Consider the following 20,125-nt stretch of genomic DNA (forward strand, 5'->3'; position numbering starts at 1 on the left):
AGTTTGCCTTTCAAATCAATGTAATCGAGGTATTTTGCAATTACAGCTATAAACCAGTGTTTCTAATGTGTAAATTAATGTATTTATTTTCCATCCCTGTAAGGATATCGATGTAAAATATTTGGCTGTCCTACCAATGTTGGCTTTGGCTCTTTAAAAATGTTATCTGTTCCATAATAAATTTTGTCCACTCTTTTATCTCACTTGACAATCAGGGATTCAGGCAGTTTCCAGGCATCCTAAATCTGTCCTGGATGACAGTCAGTTTTATTTAGTTCCCAAACACTGGGAAGTGAAGTTACCAAGAGGCAGGTGATTGTATATGGATGTTGCCTCTGGAGATTGTGTTAAGAGTGTCTAAATAAATATTTACTGATAATCATCCATCAGGTGGCATTCTAGTTCTACAAAGAACCATGAGTTTTGTGGACAAAATCATTTCAGTTGGAAGAAAGGTTAAAAATAAAACCCCATATATTTTGAAAGAAATCTTCCTGTTAAGTCATAATCAGAGATTATGAGGACTTTCAGAGGTCCTGCACTTAGTACAGTCTTTTTACGACATATGTACTGGCAAGATATATTTTTTTCCCTCCTTGTAAATTTCCATTACAATCATCCAGGACTGTAACTGAAATTCTACATTTTTCTATCCCCCTTCAGAGTGCTAAGACCAATATTTACTTGTTCTGTTAATGGACACACTGAGATCCAAAATACCTACACAATCAAAATAGAAATAAGCAGAAGATCAGACTTCAGTTGACTCAACAAAACCTCCCACAAACTCCAAAGAGGAAGTTGTCTTCCCCCCGCCCCTTGGAACTTATGAAAGAGTTTCTAGCATAAATCTGAAGGCATTTTTAAGTAACTGAAAGGGGAAGACAAAGTAAGATACAAGATTATCTTGGCAGGGAGGACAACGTTCTCATACTGTATGGAGGTGGATGATTTGACTTCCTCGGGGAATGAAAAGACATTCTCTTAAGTAAAATATTTAATTAAAGATTGTTTCTAAAGATCTATTTCAGATGTCTACTCGTTTGCCAAGTTTGTGCAAAAACAACCACTACCTTGAATATTCTTTTGAATTATAACGAAAATGTATACAAAGCCACCCTTTTTAATGTTAGACCTTCAAGCATCAGTAAAGGAAATGGAATAAGAGTTGTTACAGGAATTCTGTACAGGATCTTTAAGTCTTAATATCTGCTACAAAGTGCATGGAATTTGGGTTGGGAGAACTATTACACTGACAAATTAAAAAAAAAATAAAGAACAGTGAAAACAGCAGCTATTTTGATACTTGTTGTATGATGAAACTCATGTACATAATGAAATTGCCTCTGTCCTCCCTAGTATTTCATTCATAGTATGAAGTAAAACAGGTTAAGTGCATTCACTCTTTCATGCACATAAACTTCACTAGAAAGTAAATTGTATTATATATCTGAAGAGTTTTCAGTTCATGATTGAGCCTGTGGAAAGAGAACATCAGGAACCAAATATCCTTATACAAAATTAAAAGATTTTTGGGCAGTTTTTATTTTTCTCTTTCTTTTTTTCTTTTTTTTTCTTTTCAATCCTTTCATACTTTCTTGTATAAGCAGAGGATAATTCTTGAAATATAAATCACAGACTAGTCAACCTGGTCTTAAAGCAATGACATGTCCCCAGAAAAACACTGTTCTGTTTCTGAACTTTTAATTTCTTTGAAAACATCCCTGATAGGCCCTGTATCTTTATAGGGATATAAATTCAGAACTAATTTCTCTCTCCTGCTTGATATGAGAGACCTCATTACAAAAGGATAATTGCTGAACACAGACTAAAACCAGATGCCAGTACAGTTGAGATTAAGTGTGTTTCATCCACCTACCTTAATTGAATAACATCCTTACAATTACAAGTTTAGATGTGATTAAAGAACACTGTTTGGATCTCTCTGACATGCCAACACCAGCATAAGCCTTGACAGCGCTGAAGGATGATATTTTTTCACATCAGTACTGTTCTATATATCGTGAGGTTATTAATTTCCTGACTTTTTACAGCTGCTGTCTACATTTGTGGTCTACAAAAGTACTCAGGATAAGGTGAGAAACAGAGGTTGCATAAATTACGTGGTTTGCATCATGAAGATCACGGGATTGAGCTCCAGCAGCCTTCCTCTGTCCCTCTGCCATTGTGAAGATCTCACAATCATCAGGCAAGTGTGGTGCTCTGCAGTCCATCCAGAAAATCTCTAGCATCACCTGCTACTATGGCAAATGATATCAGTAACCTGAATTCCAACACATCGGGACAGGTCTAGGCAGTCCTCCTCAAGAGGCAATCAAAAAACTGGTATTGCTGGAGCACAAATCTCTTGACTGATTTTATTTGCCCCACTCAATGGTAGGTAACAGATGTGGGCTTCAGGTAACTTTGGGGATAGGCAGGCTCCACATAACAGTTCTGTTATACCCCACTCCTTTGATGCCACCTACAGCTTATATTTGTAGTAGAACTGGATAAAACCAAATAGAAAGACTGGAGGAGTAAAGTGGGAATGGAAGGAATAATCAGAGAATCATAGAGTCATTTAGGTTGGAAAAGACCCTTAAGATCAAGTCCAACTGTTAACCTAGCACTGATAAGTCCACCACTAAACTATGTCCCTAAGCATTGTGTCTACATGTCTTTTAAATACGTCAAGGGATGGTGACTCAGCCATGTCTCTGGGCAGCCTGTTCCATTGTTTTATAACCCTTTCAGTGGGGAATTTTTTCCAAATCCAATCTAAACCTCCCCTGGTGCAACTTGAGGCCATTTCCTCTTGTTCTATCATTTTTTACCTGGGAAAAGGGATCGACATCCACCTGGCTACAACCTCCTTTCAATTTGTTGTAGAAAGTGATAAGGTCTCCCCTCAGTCTCCTTTTCCCCAGGCTTATTTAGCCCCAGTTCCCTCAGTCACTCCTCATAGGACTTGTTCTGTAGACCCTTCACCAGCTTTGTTGCTCTTCTTTGGACATGCTTCAGCACTTCAGTGTTCTTCTTGTAGCAAGGGGCACAAAACTGAACACTATATTTGAGGTAATCTTGGGAAATTGTTCCAGATCTTCACTGTTCTGATGGTTAAAAGCCTTCTTGTACTGTCCAGTTTAAATATACAGATAGCAGTTTATATCAATGTGTTCTCATGGCAACACTGCTCCTTTGCTTATGTAGTTATACTCCCACCTTTCTGGTTTCTTCTCTTGATGTATTTAGAAAGATCAATCTTACTTCCGAGTCTTTGTTATGCCTAATTCAAAAGCCCATTTGACTTCTGGTGTCCATGACATAAAAGCAATATAAAACCCCACAAAATTCATGGAAAATAAACAAAGCATTCCCCTCCCGTCACCTCCTCTCAGATTACAAATTGTATTTATTTACTTTCTATAGTATCTTAGTTCCACAGGCTCTTCTCTCCAGCAAATAGAGGATTACCCTACCTCTTACTGAGCATTGTTGCGGCTGTTACAATGGATGCAGTATCCAGCCAGGTGGTTGCTTCTGAAGTGAAGAGGAGTGAACAACTTAAAATCAACACTTTAAGTCATGTAACTTCTAAAAGAAATAGATCCTCATTAGTCAGAGCAGTTTCTCCCATTGATAAATAGCTGACCTAAAAGGTATTCCCAATTTACACACACAAAAGCTGTCATCTTTGGATATATTCACAACAGTAACACCTGCATCAATTTAAAAAGGCTTGGAACAGAAAATCTCAATGCACTAGAACTGAGAAGTTTTCACTTTGATCCCCCAAAACCTTAGCTGATAACTTTTCTAATTATGATGTAACATGTATTTTTCTCCTGTAAAATGTTGGTGAGGAAAGTGATCTTGTATTTTGAAGAGATTAAAAAAGCCCAAACCAGTGAGGTATTTAGCCAAGCCTGTGGTCAAAGTTTTCAACACCAACTACAACATTGATGAAAGGTCATCCTGCTTTTCAGCTGCTTTAGATCTTGGATGTTTTGGGAAATGCTTAAGGGATATTTTAGGTTTCTTTCCCTCACCAGTAGTGCCACTTAAAATTTTGAACGTAAGTAATAAAAGCTGTTACTCATTCTTTCAGAATTCAGAAGATACTTTTATAAGTGCTATTCTAAATCTAAGTGGTTACCTTGGAGTATGTAACAGGATTGAAAAGTATTCATGTGCTGCTCTACCATAGGACGACAGAGTGCCATTACACAACTCAGCTGTAGAAACAGACACAGGTCATGGTCTTCCATAGTTGAAGCTTGAGTTTCTGCTCCTTCTCACTATTTTTCATTTCATCAAGAAATTTATGATATTGGACATAATGTCTATTAATGATGTGTCTGGATACTGTTCATGATTGAGAAACATAGCTTTACACATTTAAGGCAGTATTTACAAGCATCTTGAGTACAAAACCCTATGCTAAGGCGATAGAAGATCTAGTATGTGCCATAAGTGAATATACAGAGGAAAATTTAACATAACAGTGCCTATTTTGTTAGAAACTGTTTGAGTTTTAAAACAAATAGATAACCCTTTCAACACCATGTTCTGTTTCCAACAAAACACATGCTGTCAGGCAACGAGGTCGGATTCTGGGCCCATAAACAGCCACTGCAGACATTTTAACAATAAACTATAGTAAATTTTTACAAAAACTGCAGGAGCTTTCTGAAAGAGAATTTTTCAGGGGAAAAGATTAAAAGCACCTAGCGGCAAGCTGTTTAAAAGCCAGCATATTGAAAAAAACAAAAGTGAAAAATGAAACATACATCTCCTGGCTTTGGTGCTAAGTTTTCAACTTCCTTTATCAGGAGATGCACAAAAAACTCTGAGGACTTTGAGCATGTTGAATTTACTTGTCACAGTAAAAATCCTATTGTTCTTTGTTCGTTTACATAGCCTTTCTTGTTACAGTAGTTAGCTAACCAGAAGGTCTGTCGCAATATTACTCTGGGAAATGCATAAATTTAAAATTTACCATTGAAAAACTTGGAGTGTATGACTCCACATTTGTCAATACTCAAATGAAGTTTCATTGAGCCCCTCAGAAGCAACATCGCTAGGCTTACAGTCTTCCTAGACCTATTTCAGTAGATTTTGATTTTGTATTTCTTATCACTGCACCTGACAAGCTGAGCTGTATGTCCTAGTAGCACACCAAGAAATGTTTGTGAGAATCATGGAAGTGTATCTCAGCTGTTTTCAAATAACACACAGTAAAACAAAAACAGTTTTAAATAATTTTCTTACTGGAAAAAAACCCTAACTTTTTCCAGATCCTGATTTCAACACAATTTTCTCACTAATTTAGAAAAGCTATGCAGTAAGTAATTTTACTTCCAAAAAGTGCTCTAAGCTCTTAGACAGCATTTTATTTCCTACATAAACTGAATTGGATGTTTTCCTATACATACTCAAAGCACAATTGAACAATTTAGCTTTAAGGTAATGATCTGTGAAAGAATGCTGCAATCTTACATTTACACTGTTATTAAAATCTAAGGACATTAAGAACAAATACTCTTTTCACAAAAAATATAGATTTATCTGAAGTGATAGACTGATAGATGAGATTAATCTCAAATGCCTTGAAGTTACAGCTTGTGGGACTGCAGACAAATCAGGTAACTGACACACCAAATTAGAAACTAATCTTCAAAACATTTAAGTGTGCTTGCAAGACAATATAAGCACTGGGCAGGCAATAAGCCATTTACTTCAGCAAGCTGGAATTACAAATACATTAGAACTTCTCTTAAAGCAATTAAGTTGGTATATTACTAACTACAAATCAAGTATTTCTTTTTAATTTTTCGATCTAAGTTGAAAACATTTCTGTATGTCAAAAATACTTAAGTGATTATTATTCCAACTGCACATCTTTTTACCACAGTAAATGAACATCAATTTATTTTCCACAATTTACTGAAATGCATCATGCCATGGTTAATTTTAAAAGATCTTTCTGAAATTATGTATGCATTTATTTTTTTTTCAAAGAAAGCAAATTGCCAGAATGGTCATTTTAGGAACATGAAGCAATATATAAGGTTGTTCCAGGACAATATAAGTTGAAGATGGCAAAAATAAGATGGGATGGGAATGATCAAAATGCTTCCTATAACATAAAAAGCCAGTGACTGCATTATTGCATCAGAAACTCAAATATACTTTGAATTCCTATGCATCCTAAAAGGGAGGACATACTTTTAAGTGCCTTTTCCTGTTGGTACTGAAGTATTAGACAAGAGTACCTTTAAGGGATGGTCCATGGAAACTCAATGGCTAGGGCTATGCAACATGTCAGCATTGCATAAAGTTTTGAGAGTTCTAACTGTTCATACTCATGCGCTAAAAGAAAGATCTTTCAGTATGTCTCAGCTGTCATTACTTTCACATGTAATTGGAGCTTAGCTACAATACATTTCAAAGGATTTTCCTTTTCTCAAAACTAAAGGCTGAATTGTTACAGATGGTAATTTTGGCAGATGGTTGTATATGAAACTGAGTTTATAATTAGGCCAAATCTGACTTGTGCAATTAAGGCAATGAAGATTTGCAAAATAAGAAGTGTCAGATCAGTACAGGATCAGTCTGGTAGCCACAGGAAACTGAAGAAACCTGATCATTCACACTTACAGAATATATTGCCTATTTGACAATTTATTCTTAATTGCTTGAATTAAAAGATAAGCAACCTTTCATGCTCAGAGTGTAAACTAAAGTAACCATGGCTTTTTACCTACTTAAGTGTATAATCCTTTTTTCTTCAGTCAAGGTTAATGAGACAGTCTGAAGCAATCTAACAGCTCTCAGCATCTCCTCCTCTGCAGCTTCCCTCCCTCTGACATTTACCCGACCCCTCCACAAGTCAGTAAATTCACAGACAGTGACTAGCCAGTTCAGCTCAGAGACTGAAAACTAATCCCTGAGGAATGAGTGGGGAAGGAGGAGATATGTGCAAGGATAAGACTAGGACTAACCCTTTGGGTGGAATTGGCCTCTTGGGCTCACTCTGACATTTATCAAGCTGCATTTCAAGGCATATTATATCTAGTGTCAAAAAGCTTTCCAGACTGGTAACTCTGTGTGAAGGTAGCATTGCCTGTTTTAGCACCTTCTGACTTTCAATTGTGTTAAATGTTTCTTTGCTTTTGTACCAAGAAAAGATCAATTATGTCCAGTAATCATTCTCTCTACTACTTCTTGCAACATTACTCAGTAGTTTCTTGCCCTCAGCTTTCAGCCCCCCTTCATACATACACTGTTTCCATATAACACTTTTACCTATTTTAGGACCACTATTTCTCTTATATTGTTTTTTTTCTGATGGGATAACCAGGACTTTTGTCAAGATGGCTGACTATCACCTTCATAGAAGCATTACAGTTTTTATGTTTCTCTTTCAGCTCCTACTGCATCCCAATACATTGGTTGATTTGTTCTACTATGGGTGCAACACAGGGATTTTTCATCCATTTTTCCTGACCAAGCAAGTATTGCTACAAGAACAGTAAAAAAGAGCTTGTAAGTAGTTTTTATAACTAATGAAAAGTGCTGTTATTAATGTGGTTACAGTTAGTTCAAAACTTGCCTTCCAAAATGCATCCCCCTTGCTCTTCCACTCCACGAACTCCGCTTGCCATCACGCCATCTGTTCTCCTATCTTCTCTAAACCTTTACAAAGTTCCTCAGAATCTCTTTTAATTTCAATTAACCTGAGTAATTTATGTAGCTTGCACATGTTGTCATCAATCTGTGAACCCTCTTACCAGATTGAACTATATGAGGTTGCTGACAATTAGAGAACATTATGCCTTAGGTTTTTGCCATGTTACAAATTAATGACTTAGTCCTACACTTCGCTTTCTGTCCCTAATTTTTTCCCTCAAACTGTTATGATAAGAGAGATACAATACAAGGCCACTTAGTTCTGTTCTTAGACTTTTTTTTTTTAATCTAAGTAAGTTATTTCAATGCTTTCTCTTTATTCATCCATTTTGAAACACAAAGAATTTTAGTACACTGCAAGCATATCTTCTACAGGAGCTGGGCTTTTCTATTCCTTTCATTGAGCTCTATTAATACAGAGTTCCCACCTTCCTTCTAGTGACTGATTTAAATACAGCAAGATCTGCTGACAACATAATAATAGAGGCAAGCTGTTAAGAAAAATTCTTTTTTAAAGTCTGGACATATTCATTAATTCTAAAGACAAGAATTAAGAGTTAATGTGTTAAGAGTTACTATATATTTAACAGAATGAAGGAAACACCACGATCACCTGTTTTTACCAACTTATGAACACTTTGACTTTACTGTAAAATTAACCCAAGTTATAATTATCCTGCCCCGAACTTTAGACGTGTCCACACAAACTGTAATTCTAATACCCTGGTGGTTTGTGGGAGGGTTTAGGTTTGTTGTTTTGATATTTTGTTTGGTTTTGGTTTTGATTGGGATTTGTATAGGTTAACAACTACAAACTCCATCAAAGTGATTCTAGTACTTCAGTGGTTCCTCTGTATTTCCAGGAAGAAGAGGAACATTCCCATGATACATATTAACATGCAAGTGCTCTCAGCTTAGAGCAAGGAGACACAGGATATATCCCAGATAACATTATTGTCACAGAATTGTGACCACAGAATTAATATGAATGTCATTCAAATGCTGCCTCAACGCTTTTGCTTGAGTTATGCTAACTAGAGAGAACTGTAAATATCTAAACTTAAACCTGAAGCACCACTTGCAGCTTTCCTTAAAAATTGCAGAAATTGCTGGGTAAACATACTGAAAGAAGAAGCTGTCAGTCAGTTTGTGGCTTGGTATGAGTAGGGAGATGCAGATACAACTGGAAGAAAAATATCTGAGAAATAAGTTCCCTAAGGCTGTACAACTTCAGAGAAACCTATTAAACACAGGTGCTTATAAAATATAATTCTAAAGACACCAGTAATACTGTGCTTTGGATTCAGTAAATAACTGATAAGAAATGTTAGGTATCCTCACAACATTAGCAACAATGCAGCAGAATGCAACCCTTTGGAAAAGCAGCTATTTTATCTTAAATTTACTGATGGTTCTCACAGGGGTTACTTATTAAAAATGCAGTTCTAAATTGTGTGCAGTGCATTTACTTCCTGTAGAGCTTTATGTTTGGTCAAACATATTTGTGTGAATTAGAAAGAACCACCATTGTCAGCAGTGAAACAATTCTTCTGATACATGTTCAACACCATCCTTGTTACAGATATGCTGATAAAGAAACTAATGCAAATAGTGACACAACATAATATGATTTCTTAGATGATTTATACACCTAGTTCTCACAACTTCCCTAGGATTGCTCTTCTTAAGGAGGACACATTAAGTTGCCTGGCCTATCATGAAATTTCTTTGGCTTCCATAATTAATCTCAATGAAAATATATTCCATTGTTGAGAAGATTATTGCAAATCTTCTCAGAGTATATACTTTTCAATGTCTACACTCTAAAATTCCAGTAAGACCTTAGGTATTTGCATAAGTGATGCAGTTTTACTTAAGTGATACTTGTCAACTTGTATAGGAAAAAAATTCTTCCCAGTTCTGTAGGAATTGTGCCATTTGCTCTGAAAGAAGTAATGGAGTGTGTATGTTAAGAACATGAATCTATCATAGTGAATAAAGCCAAAAAGCACATCATCATTTGACAATTAGCACTTTAAACAGGTACAAATTCAACAGTAACTGAAATAATGTTGTTGGAGGCAAAGCAAGAGGGAATTGTCTCAACAGAAATAAACCAGTAGGCTAAAATCAGATGACTTCACATATGTCTCAGACCATTTATAATTGACAACAACATTCTGTTTCAATAGGAAATAACCTAAACTACTGTAGACAATCTATTACTGGCAAACATCCAGTTGATCCCTAAAACCTGTGTGTAAGAAGAGATTTTTCTAAAATGTGCTGAGGAGAAAGAGAAGAAAGGCAGGAAATTCACTCCAGTTGATTTAAAAAATTCTGGCCTAAAACATTCTTTAAAGGCCAAATGAAAACACCGAATTTGATTTTTCTAACATGGTTAGGTAACAAAGCTGAGATATACAGGAGAAAGCAATAACGATTACTTCTAAAAGGATTCCCTTTGGTCTCAATAAGTATCTGACTCTTCAAAACGGAAAAAAATCCCCAAGGATTTTCTTAATATATTAAGAAAATTACTGAAGTTATGCAGGAAAACATATTGTCACTTTAGAAATGGCAGACCAATATTTCAGAGGGCTCTTCATAACTGTATTAATAGCTATGTGTGTCATCATATAAATAAACAACATATTCCACAGAACAGTGGATTCATTCTAATCCTGAAATGCTTACTTTTTACAGACCAGACAAAATACAGTAAAAACAGGTTATTCAGAGCATTAAAATTTAAGCGGGCCTTAAAAAGATTGTGGGAAATAAAAATGGCCGCTGGACAGACTACTACAAAAATTGTAGAAAACATTCCACAAAGATGAATCTTAGATTGTGTGGAAGGAAACAGGATGGTGACAGAGACTCCTTCAGTATTTTGGATGCCAAAAGTGCTGAAGTTTTATTGTCAGAGGTGAGTATGCTGACTTAAACACAGCAGAGGCCAGGAAAAGGTGCACAAAAAAAAAATGAGGGTAGCACTATTAGTTTTCTGTCTGAATAAGGAGAAGATAGAGAAAAACTTGAAGGATGAACAATCATTTTGAGATGTGGGCTTGATATTTGATGATAGAAAAGAAAATCCAGAAATTTTGGTCAGAGACATGGTGGGGAACAAAATCTTCCCCCATCCATGGCAGAGAAAATTGATGGGGGATTATGAACACCACCATACTTAGGAATAGAGTCTAATTTTTAAAAATAGCATGATTTTCACTGGATTTAGTAGCCTGAAAAGAGGGTTTTCACTGCCCAGCTTTACACTATTAAAGGAACAAATACTGAAGAAATTTATCAAAACAATTTGGAACAGACTATAATTATGGCGAGAATTTTTAAGGGACGTGGATTTAGAGAATGCATGGCAAATCTAGGGCACATTCTTTGCCAGGGATTATATTATAGAAGATCAAAGCAGCTTCAGTGACAGTATTTAAATTTACAGTTTATAAATTAGGTTCATATTTCCTTGAAAATAAAGACCAAAATACCCATCAGAACCATTAAACTGATGTCAGATACAGCGCTGATAGTTTCTGCTACTATAATAGAAATGCAATCCACATGTTGCAGAAACACAGTAATTTGAAAAAGACAGCAATTACGAATATTGGAGATATATCTTTTTTTCCTCCTTTTTAAAAAAACCACCAAAAAGCTCTGTTTATTCAGGAACATATTTTTTAATCCAAACGAAAGAGGGTGCCAAGCAGTGTTATACAAGCTTCCTAAATTCATTTGGCTGACTAATGTTCCTATTCCTGCATGCTTCAAAGTGGTAAAAGAAAAACAAATCTCAAGAAGAACCAACATTCACATCTATATCAGTTTAAAGACATAATGCATAATATTGCGTTCAACAGCAAGCAGACAAAAGACAAATTTTGCTGAGTTCACTGAATAACAAGCAAGTGGAGGCTGGAAATTAGGAGGATTATGTCTTCTTTAGAGTAAACCATTTGCATGTTTAAATTTCAACCTCCCTAAATTTCCAAGCACTTCTTTTTGTTTAATGAATTATTTTGCATATATGCAGCATATTATTAATTTAGATGTGTCATGCCTGACTCCTTATTGCCTTACTTCAGTCCATTACTTCAGTTAGACCACAAAAGTTGGCACCTTGATATCCTACTCCCATTTTATAGAATTATGAAATCTCCATAAACAGAAAGGATATATTGGGTCAACATGAAATGGAGGAACAAACTTCCCCACACACTTTAAAACCTCCACATTTACAGGCACTGTCCAAAATTACACTTCAAAATAATTAACCTTGTACATCAGTGTATTACTCTGAGTTTTCAGCATGTGCTATAGACATTAAGTTCATTCTTTTGTCCAGGAGCAGCTCTTACAAAAAGAGTTGCTGTATGATTCACATATTTCGTTTTCTGTTCTAAACAGAAATAGATTGTCAGGACATGCACAATTTAGTTTTACAACCTGACTTACATTGCCAGAATGACTTTTTTCCAAAAGTAATTAGAGGTCATGTGTTACTAAACAGACCAAAAAATCCATCCAGCAGTGACATATCATACTGCAAACATAAATAGAATCATATATTGGTCTGCTGCTACCAAGCAATCACAAGGTAGCAAGGAAAACTTTATTTTTCCCTTATACTTTCAAATTAAGATGAAATGTATATACCTATCACATATCATCATAAAACTCTTTACAAACAAATGATTGAGCATTATTATTATCCTTCCTCCAAAAAAAATGAGGAATTAACTTTACCTGTCACAGAATTCTGAGTTTCACAATAAAGAACAAGTACACATGAAGAAAGAGCTATAGATCCAGTTGGCAAGAAGGGCTTAAGATTATCCTGTACAGGACTCAGATAAACCTTTATTCTGAGGATGTTCTATTGTACTTTCCTCTGCCTTACTTCCTTCATGATAAAGCATGGGGTGAATTCACACAGAGATTATGCCTCTACTGTAAAGGAAATACACCGTTGGCAGGTACTTCTGCACATGTGTTATTCTAGGCTGAAATTTGACATTCCCAGGGCTCAGCTGTGCCCACATTACATACAGATTTTCAAACCTCTCAGGCAAACTTGTACACCACACTTAGGACCTTCACTGCACAGAATTTTCTACACAGAGGTTGGCATCTAATTAAAGAATACTGGACATGAACCGCTGGTTTTGCATAGTGTGTGTTCCTCTGTATGTATGTGACCGCTGGTTCAATGGGGTGAGATATTTGTATTTCTTCCCAACTTTCATTACTCGGAAGGAAAAAAAAAGGAAAACAAAACAGTGTCGTTCAATTAGGAGGAAAGACACTGGAAGGCTGACAGTACAAGTGATCCTGCCTACATCAAGTAGAGAGAGGCCAACCAAAGCAAATGCAGAATGTAGGTGGTATCACACTGCATAGACTGCATATACATAATGTATTCCTAAAGCTATATTTAGGGTGCTTCTAAAAACTTCTTAAGGTACTTCTAAAAAAGAGATGGTAGAGTGAACTGGACTATACTTTTCCTTGGTCTCAGTTGTCAGCAAACTGATGTCCCTGGAGCTGTTAGCAGCAGAACAAATGAAAGGCAGAAGACCGGCTGAATAAGACACTGGATGAGGGTTTACTGTCAGTGAGACAGTTAATGTGATTGTGTTGAAGCCGGGTTCCGTCACATGGGATGGCTACGCTTGGAAATACCAAGCTACACTAACAGATAGGACTGGCAGACTGATGTTTTCAGACTCTGATTTGCAGATGCCTAAATCCTTCTGAGTGGAGCTTCAGAGGTTGACATGATTCGCAATCTGTGAATTTGGACCTGTGGCCTGAAATACAGTCCCCCCTACATTCCTAGTTCATGTGTCAGCCACCCTCAAGACTGAACAAATAAACCTAGCAGCTCAGTTTATTTGGTCTTAAAGTACGATTTAACTCAAGGGCATTAAAATCTCAATTTGCGTAGACTCAGTTCAGATTTGCAGCAACACTGAAGTTACACTTCAGATTCAGAGTCTGGATTTGATTTTATTTTTCTTTTCTTCCTTCTGGCACAATGCATAATTACTTATACAAAGTAGGACAGCTTCAACAAGAAAGACTGGATGGTTAGACCCTTCCTGGAGACCTAAGTTCCTACCCAAAAAAAAGATGTGAACCTGTGTCTCTCTCACTCCAGTGAGTATGCTAAGGGAGATTCCTTTAGATTAGCCTTTTTCTGTCTGGACCGAATCAAGGTTGTTCGCAAACCCAGAGGTAATCTCTGTAGACCATACACTCATCCTCTTGTGACAGCCCAGCCTAAACCTGCAGGCTTTGCAGGACATCAGTCTGAGCTGAAGTGTGCAACCCACCTCTGCCCCAGCCTGAAGGCTGCCAGTACACACCCCTCACTGACTTCCCAGCTCTGCAGCCCAAAATCGGTGAGAAGCCAGTGAAGGTGGAGGAGTACCAAGATACCCAGCCTCATGCCTAGAAACTCTTCACCAGAACATTAAGAAATACCATGTGAATGACTGTTATAAACAGGCACCAAATCACAGATGGGAGAAGAGGTAGCTCTTGAGGAGTGGGCTAAATATGACCTTGAGGGTCATTCCTGAACCTGACCTTTTCCATCCAGTAGGTTTTGCAGCAAAAATGAAGAAAAAAGAAAAATAACCAAATGCTGCAGTCCTTACGTGCTTGTAAGTGCTCTCTAACAGCAGTGAAGGTTTGGGTCTAGCAGGTATCTGAAAGGTGGGTCTGCAGCAGACCTGCCTGAGAGAGCCTTCCAGGAGCCCTGACCACTGTCAGCAAGTGCTATTGCCTCTGCAGGAAGGAGCCTGCACTCAGCTACCCCAGCCTGCACCACCTGGTCTCACTTTCAGCACTGGTTCAAGTGGTGATAGGATAGCGGGAGGCTCAGGACTTTCCCACTTTGCAAAACAGTGTGCTCCAAAGCATGGCTCCAGAGCAGTGAGTACCACAAGGGTCTCCTTCAGGCAACACCTGCAGTGACATCTTAGACCTGATGTTATTTTTGCTGTGCACCTGAACTTCAGTCTGCTCCATGCAGCAACGACAACACAAAAATATGTATAAAGCAGAAAATTCCTAATCAGATTTGAAATGGTTATTGCATGCATCTACCTTGTCTAATTTAAACATTGTTTAAACAGAAACAACAACCAATCATTCACCCAGTGATTATTAGATAACAATAGGAAATTAGAGGATAATTTATTTCCTACGTTATTGTGATCCAGTGTTCATTAATCTGAACTCCTAAACAGGCTTTTACTTAGACATAGAGTAGAATTACATCTTCATTAGTGTATCTGCTTTCATTGACCTCAGATATTATGCATGCTACCAGCTTTAATCAAATAAAATAACACTATTTTTATTTTCTCTGCTTGTAACTGTATTTCCAATTTTCATTCTCATATGAACAAATGTCTGATACTATTTACATTTGTCAATAACTAAAAGCACCCAGCAAAGAAATCTATATTTTACATGCTCCCTGCAGTCAGTTATTTCAGCATCAGCAATATTTACAAATGTCCGTTTTGCAGGTTTACGTATGACTCAGTACACAATGCAAACACAGGCCATCAACAACAATAAAGAGAACCACTGCCCCCTCCACTCACCTTACATTCGTCCATCTCCTTTTTCCCACAAATGCACAGGAGGGAAAAAAAACCAAACCAAAACAAAAAAAAACCCGAGCAGATCTGCAGTGAGTTTAAAAGGTTGACTAACCTCAGGTTTGGCTTACCAAAGACTGGGGTGAGAACAAACGCTTTCGTTTTCATCTGTCAGCTCCCACACCACTCAAATGGAATTGCGTAGGAAGATTTTTCCTGCCTTCCTTCAAATAAATGGGTGTTATGTTTACATACTGCATACTGAGCATTGCCCACCCGAAGCCAACTGCATCTTGCCAACTCTTAACTTTCGTACAATATGGCGATTACATGAGCCAGCATACCATTAAGTCACATAACAAAACTTGGAGAATGGCACTGTCAGCTTGCAGAACTGTACCTGAAAAACTGACATGCAGCACACAAAAGGAGAAACTAGATTTCAGTGCGACGGCAGAACTGGGTCAGAAGCAGACTGGGTTAGCGGCCTCAGTTTAAACTACAAAGCCAAGTGCCACATAGTTCATGGAGATAAAAATTCACAGGCGCACGATAGAAGCAGGCGAAGGAAAAAAATAATAAAAAAAGAATATCACTAAATGCACTTTACAAAATGCTCCCCCGCCCTGGAGTCTTCCAGGTCATCTGCTGTTTATTCTCCATGTGACGCTTTATTCCAGGATGTTCTTTCCAGCGGCAGTACTCGCAAACTCGCCTCCCCTAAGCAGAGTCAAAACCAGGGGAAAAGGGGAAGGACCTTAGTCCATTACTCACTGTGAACAGCACAACATCTTTCTGGCTCCATCACGTTCTCTTTTTCTAGCTGATGAGCAGCAGATCTATACCTACTGTGAGCTCCAGATGTCTTCCAGTGCCCAGTGTTAATTTTTTTGCAGAATGAGCAAGAAAGATTGGAGATCAGAGCTCACTATTTCCCCTAAACTAATGACTCTGCAAGCTCGCACCTAGGTATCAGATATCTGCCTTGTGTTTCTGATTTAGCCTGCTAATATGAGACTGGAGCAGGCAATTTGTGTACTACTTCTTTTCCAGCTACTATTCCATAATAATTTCTACAGAGGCTCCCACTTCAGTGACACAAACATACTACAGATAGGACAACCTAAAAAGGTCATTTAACTACCAGCAATAATGCACATGTTCAGAAGTAAAAAGCTGAGCTCAGATGAAAGACCCTCAGATCTAAGACTAAGGTTTCTGAGACGTTGTGCATCTAACCCACTGCTGAAGATCAGGCACCTGAACCAATTATCTGTGGTGCCCTAACATCAGCAGCCTTCTGACCTAGCCCCCTGGGTGGACCCCTCCTTGCAGCATATTTCTTCATAACTTAATCCTATTTAGATTGTCTTAAAATCAAAGAACAAGCACATCAGAAATCTGCTACATGTTTTTGCAAGATTGTATCACACTAGCAGCACTCATCCTGTTTATTTCAAAATGTAAAAGGCTGTCCAGACAATCGTGATATTTGTTGTAATATTAGCATGCAAAATGACATAAACTCACTCCTGATAATAGTTTTAATTACTAAGTATACAAATCCTCTCATACAAGTAATCCTTCAATAAGATTAATTCATGGAAATAATCCCATTGAAAAAGGATTTGTATGACTGGATCCTAAATGTTTAATCACATTTTTACAGGCATCATTACTTAACAAAAATATCCAGGAGGTGTTGGTATGTTATATATTTATCAAACTGTATAGTTTCAGAAGCAATCCTTCTAGGACTGACAGTGTTGGGGAACGTGCTTCTGCAGTTCTTGTGGTTTCTCAGTTTAAGACTGATTTAAATAAACTGGCCAGCCTGCTCACTTCCAGTCTAGCATTCAGCACGACTCTTCTCTTTCAGCACTTCCATTGCACTGACATGTGATGCAGCTACTCCTTCAGCTGCACTAGTTATATATTATCCCTGTGTAACATTACCTCAAACATCAAAATCCCTGATTTATTTTAGCAACTATCCAGGTATTACTAAGTGTTTTCAGGGCTCCGTGACGTAGTGATTCTCACTTTCTGTACTACGTCTATTGCAGAATAGTTTATTATAAGAAACGTTAACTTCTTTCCTGGCTTCCCAATCCTGTTCTTTCTACTATGCCAGTTACCAGTCTAGACAATGGCAAAAGTAGCCACAGGAGAGCATAAAGATTAGAATTTACTTTAATGTGCTGAGTCCCACAATGTCCTTAATTCCTCCTTCTTGTATCCACTTCATTTACTCTCTTTGCACAAAGGTCTTCACAGTTGTAGTGGAAAGCCTTTCTCGAACTATCTCCTGCTCTGATCCCCTCAGAATTATTAATGGTTTGGTATCACATTTGTTTGCTAATCCTTAAAATGAAGGAAACAAACCTTTGGAGAGCTAAGAGTCTGTCACTGTCTCCAAAAATCAGGAAGCATAACTGCTTGAAGGCTGACAGATGCTTCACCACCATGACAAGAAGCTGTTCCACAGGCTACAGCTCGTGAGCCCCTGAGTCAAGCCATATGGTCCTGAATGCCAAGACTGTCTGTCTTTCCCGGTTTATTGGGAGAGAGGGATTATTCCTGCCTAGCTCATGTGAAGTGCTCTGTTGGTTTTAGAAGTTTACAGTTCATATGAAATAATATACTTGACCGCTTGCACTCATAAATCCTCATTTGTTTGCTGAACAGTTTTTTCTTCTCTGAAGAAACAGCCCTACGTGTATGCCTCTGTGGGCTAGGATAACATTTCATTACTTTATTGCTATCCACCTTGATATTAAATGAATGCATACAACGAAGCACACGTAAATGTGGCTCTCACACTTTGAGAGACCCTTCCCAACTAATAATCTATTCAGCATATTTGACCAAGTTTGCATAAAAGGTCTGAAACAACAGCTGTGAGGTGCAAGGCATCTTTAGTCATCTAAAGGGAATAACAGCAATGGATACACGCTGTTAGAACTCAGAACTGATCATTTAAGATAAAACCTCACTGTACTTCAGCATCATGAAAATTAAGTCTCCAAGTTAGAACTCCTGAAGCATGGGTACATTCTCCAGTGCTTTGGCCAGCTGAGATTTAACTATTTCAGAAAGTGAGTATTTCTAATTCCTGTCATCTCTTGAAAAACTATTTAACTGCCCAAAAAACTTCAGCCAGGTCCTTTGCCCTCTCCCACTCCCTTTTTTTAAAAAAACATATTTTATGTCTTTTCTAATGACTGTACGCTGAAGCGTCTTCAGGCTACTGGTGCCGTGGCGACCCAGCAATTGCCGAGAAATAGAGGAAGGCAAAAAGTATCTCGCTTCTACCCAAGCAGTGGAGGGGAAGGCAAAAGCCCCAGCACAGGACCAGCGGTGTGTGGGTGTGCATTGCTCCCTCTCAGAGCTCAGCCTCGGCTCTGAGGAGCCCTGGCTCTCGCTGAGGTCGGCCAGGATGGAGGGTACCGGCACCTTGCAAAGTCAAGGCTTAAACTTTTTCTCTTTAGAGTTTCCCTGAGCTGCTTCTTGTTGCGAGATGATTTTTCCACTCGTGTCTGTCCCCATCCTTCCTTTTAAAAAAATGCATAGCACAGAGATTGCAATCGCTACAGAACTTGGCGAAATAGAGGCAGGGACCGCCACAGCGGTGGCTGAGGGAGGGCGAGGGGCGGGATGCCGGGGGCTACCCGCAACACCCCCCCGGCCCGCAGGCTGGAGCGGCTGAATGGAGCCACTGAGCACGGCGGCCACGGCACTGCTGCCTCCGATTATTTCATGTTTTCGCACTCGGCTCGTCAGCGTAACGCAGGCAACTGATTTATTAAGGCAATTTTTCCAAGCGCCTTCTGAGACCTCCCACGGCTCAGCCGCCGATCCGGCCCCTTGCTGCAACTTTTCCGCGGGTCGCGGGCGCCGAGGGCAAGACCAGGCAGTAATTGCTATCTCCCCGAACCCCGCTCCCCCAAATCGCTCATCACCGGCAGCAGCTCCCGCCGCCGGCGCCGCTCACCTCTCGGGTCGCCCGGGAGCCACCGCCCCCCGCGGAATACCCTCACGGAGGTGAGCCCCCCGCCCGGCGACCGCCCCCGACCCGCGCCTCCCCCCCTCCGCCCCAGCAGCCCCCCGCCCCGCAGCGGACCTGCCCCGCCGGGGAGCCGCCGTCCAGCCCTGGCCGGCAGGTGGGTCCGGCCGCCCCTCGCTCCTCGCCCCCGCCGCCCGGCCTCACTCACTTGTGCCTTCTTCATAAGGAACGGCAGCGCTGCAGTCCAGCCCAGCCGGCCGCGTCCAAACTCCCTTCAGCGGAACTGTAGCTCCAGCATAATGCAGCAGCGGATAGTCCACGCATTGGGGTTGCCCACGGCGAGCCCCGCGCTGCCTCCGCCTGCCCCGCGTCCCCCGCCCCTCTGCGCGCCCCGCTCCCCGCAGCCTGAGCGCCCGCACTGACTGGAGCCACAGCAGGCGCCCGGCCAGGTCTTTTATATCTCCGATCTGCCTCCAGCAGCGGCGGCGGCAGCGGCAGCCCAGGCAAGACACGCCTTTCCCCTCCCTCACTCACTCCCTCCCTGCCTCCCTCCCTCGCTCCCTCCCTGCCTCCCTCCCGCAGGACCGGGAGCCCAGGCAGACCCCGCGGGGAGGGGGAAACCCGAGTAAACTTAGGGGAAGTTGGAGGCAGGAACAAGGCGAGCCTGCCCCGTCCCAGCGCAGGAGGGAAGCGGGGCCGCGGGCCGGCCGCCGCGGGGGAGCGGCAGGCGGATGCGGGGGGCCGCGGGGAGCCGCGGCGGATGCGGGTCGGGGGGCGCCCGGTATGGGCC

General features: G+C 39.8%; 1 protein-coding gene across 2 annotated transcripts in view; it reads right to left on the reverse strand.

Annotated features, from left to right (window-relative positions):
- Positions 1 to 19,733, reverse strand: part of KITLG (KIT ligand) — a 53,980-nt gene extending 34,247 nt beyond the window's left edge. Inside the window, exon 1 of one of the 2 annotated variants that reach the window (XM_064450569.1) lies at positions 19,544 to 19,733. In XM_064450569.1, the coding sequence (XP_064306639.1) occupies positions 19,544 to 19,558 (15 nt within the window). In that variant the 5' untranslated portion in view covers positions 19,559 to 19,733. The remainder of the gene's footprint in view (positions 1 to 19,543) is intronic. The other variant, XM_064450565.1, reaches the window with a different exon arrangement.
- Between the last annotated feature and the right edge of the window lie 392 nt (positions 19,734 to 20,125).

This window comes from Phalacrocorax carbo, chromosome 1 (assembly GCF_963921805.1).
Source record: "Phalacrocorax carbo chromosome 1, bPhaCar2.1, whole genome shotgun sequence".
NCBI lineage: Eukaryota > Metazoa > Chordata > Aves > Suliformes > Phalacrocoracidae > Phalacrocorax > Phalacrocorax carbo.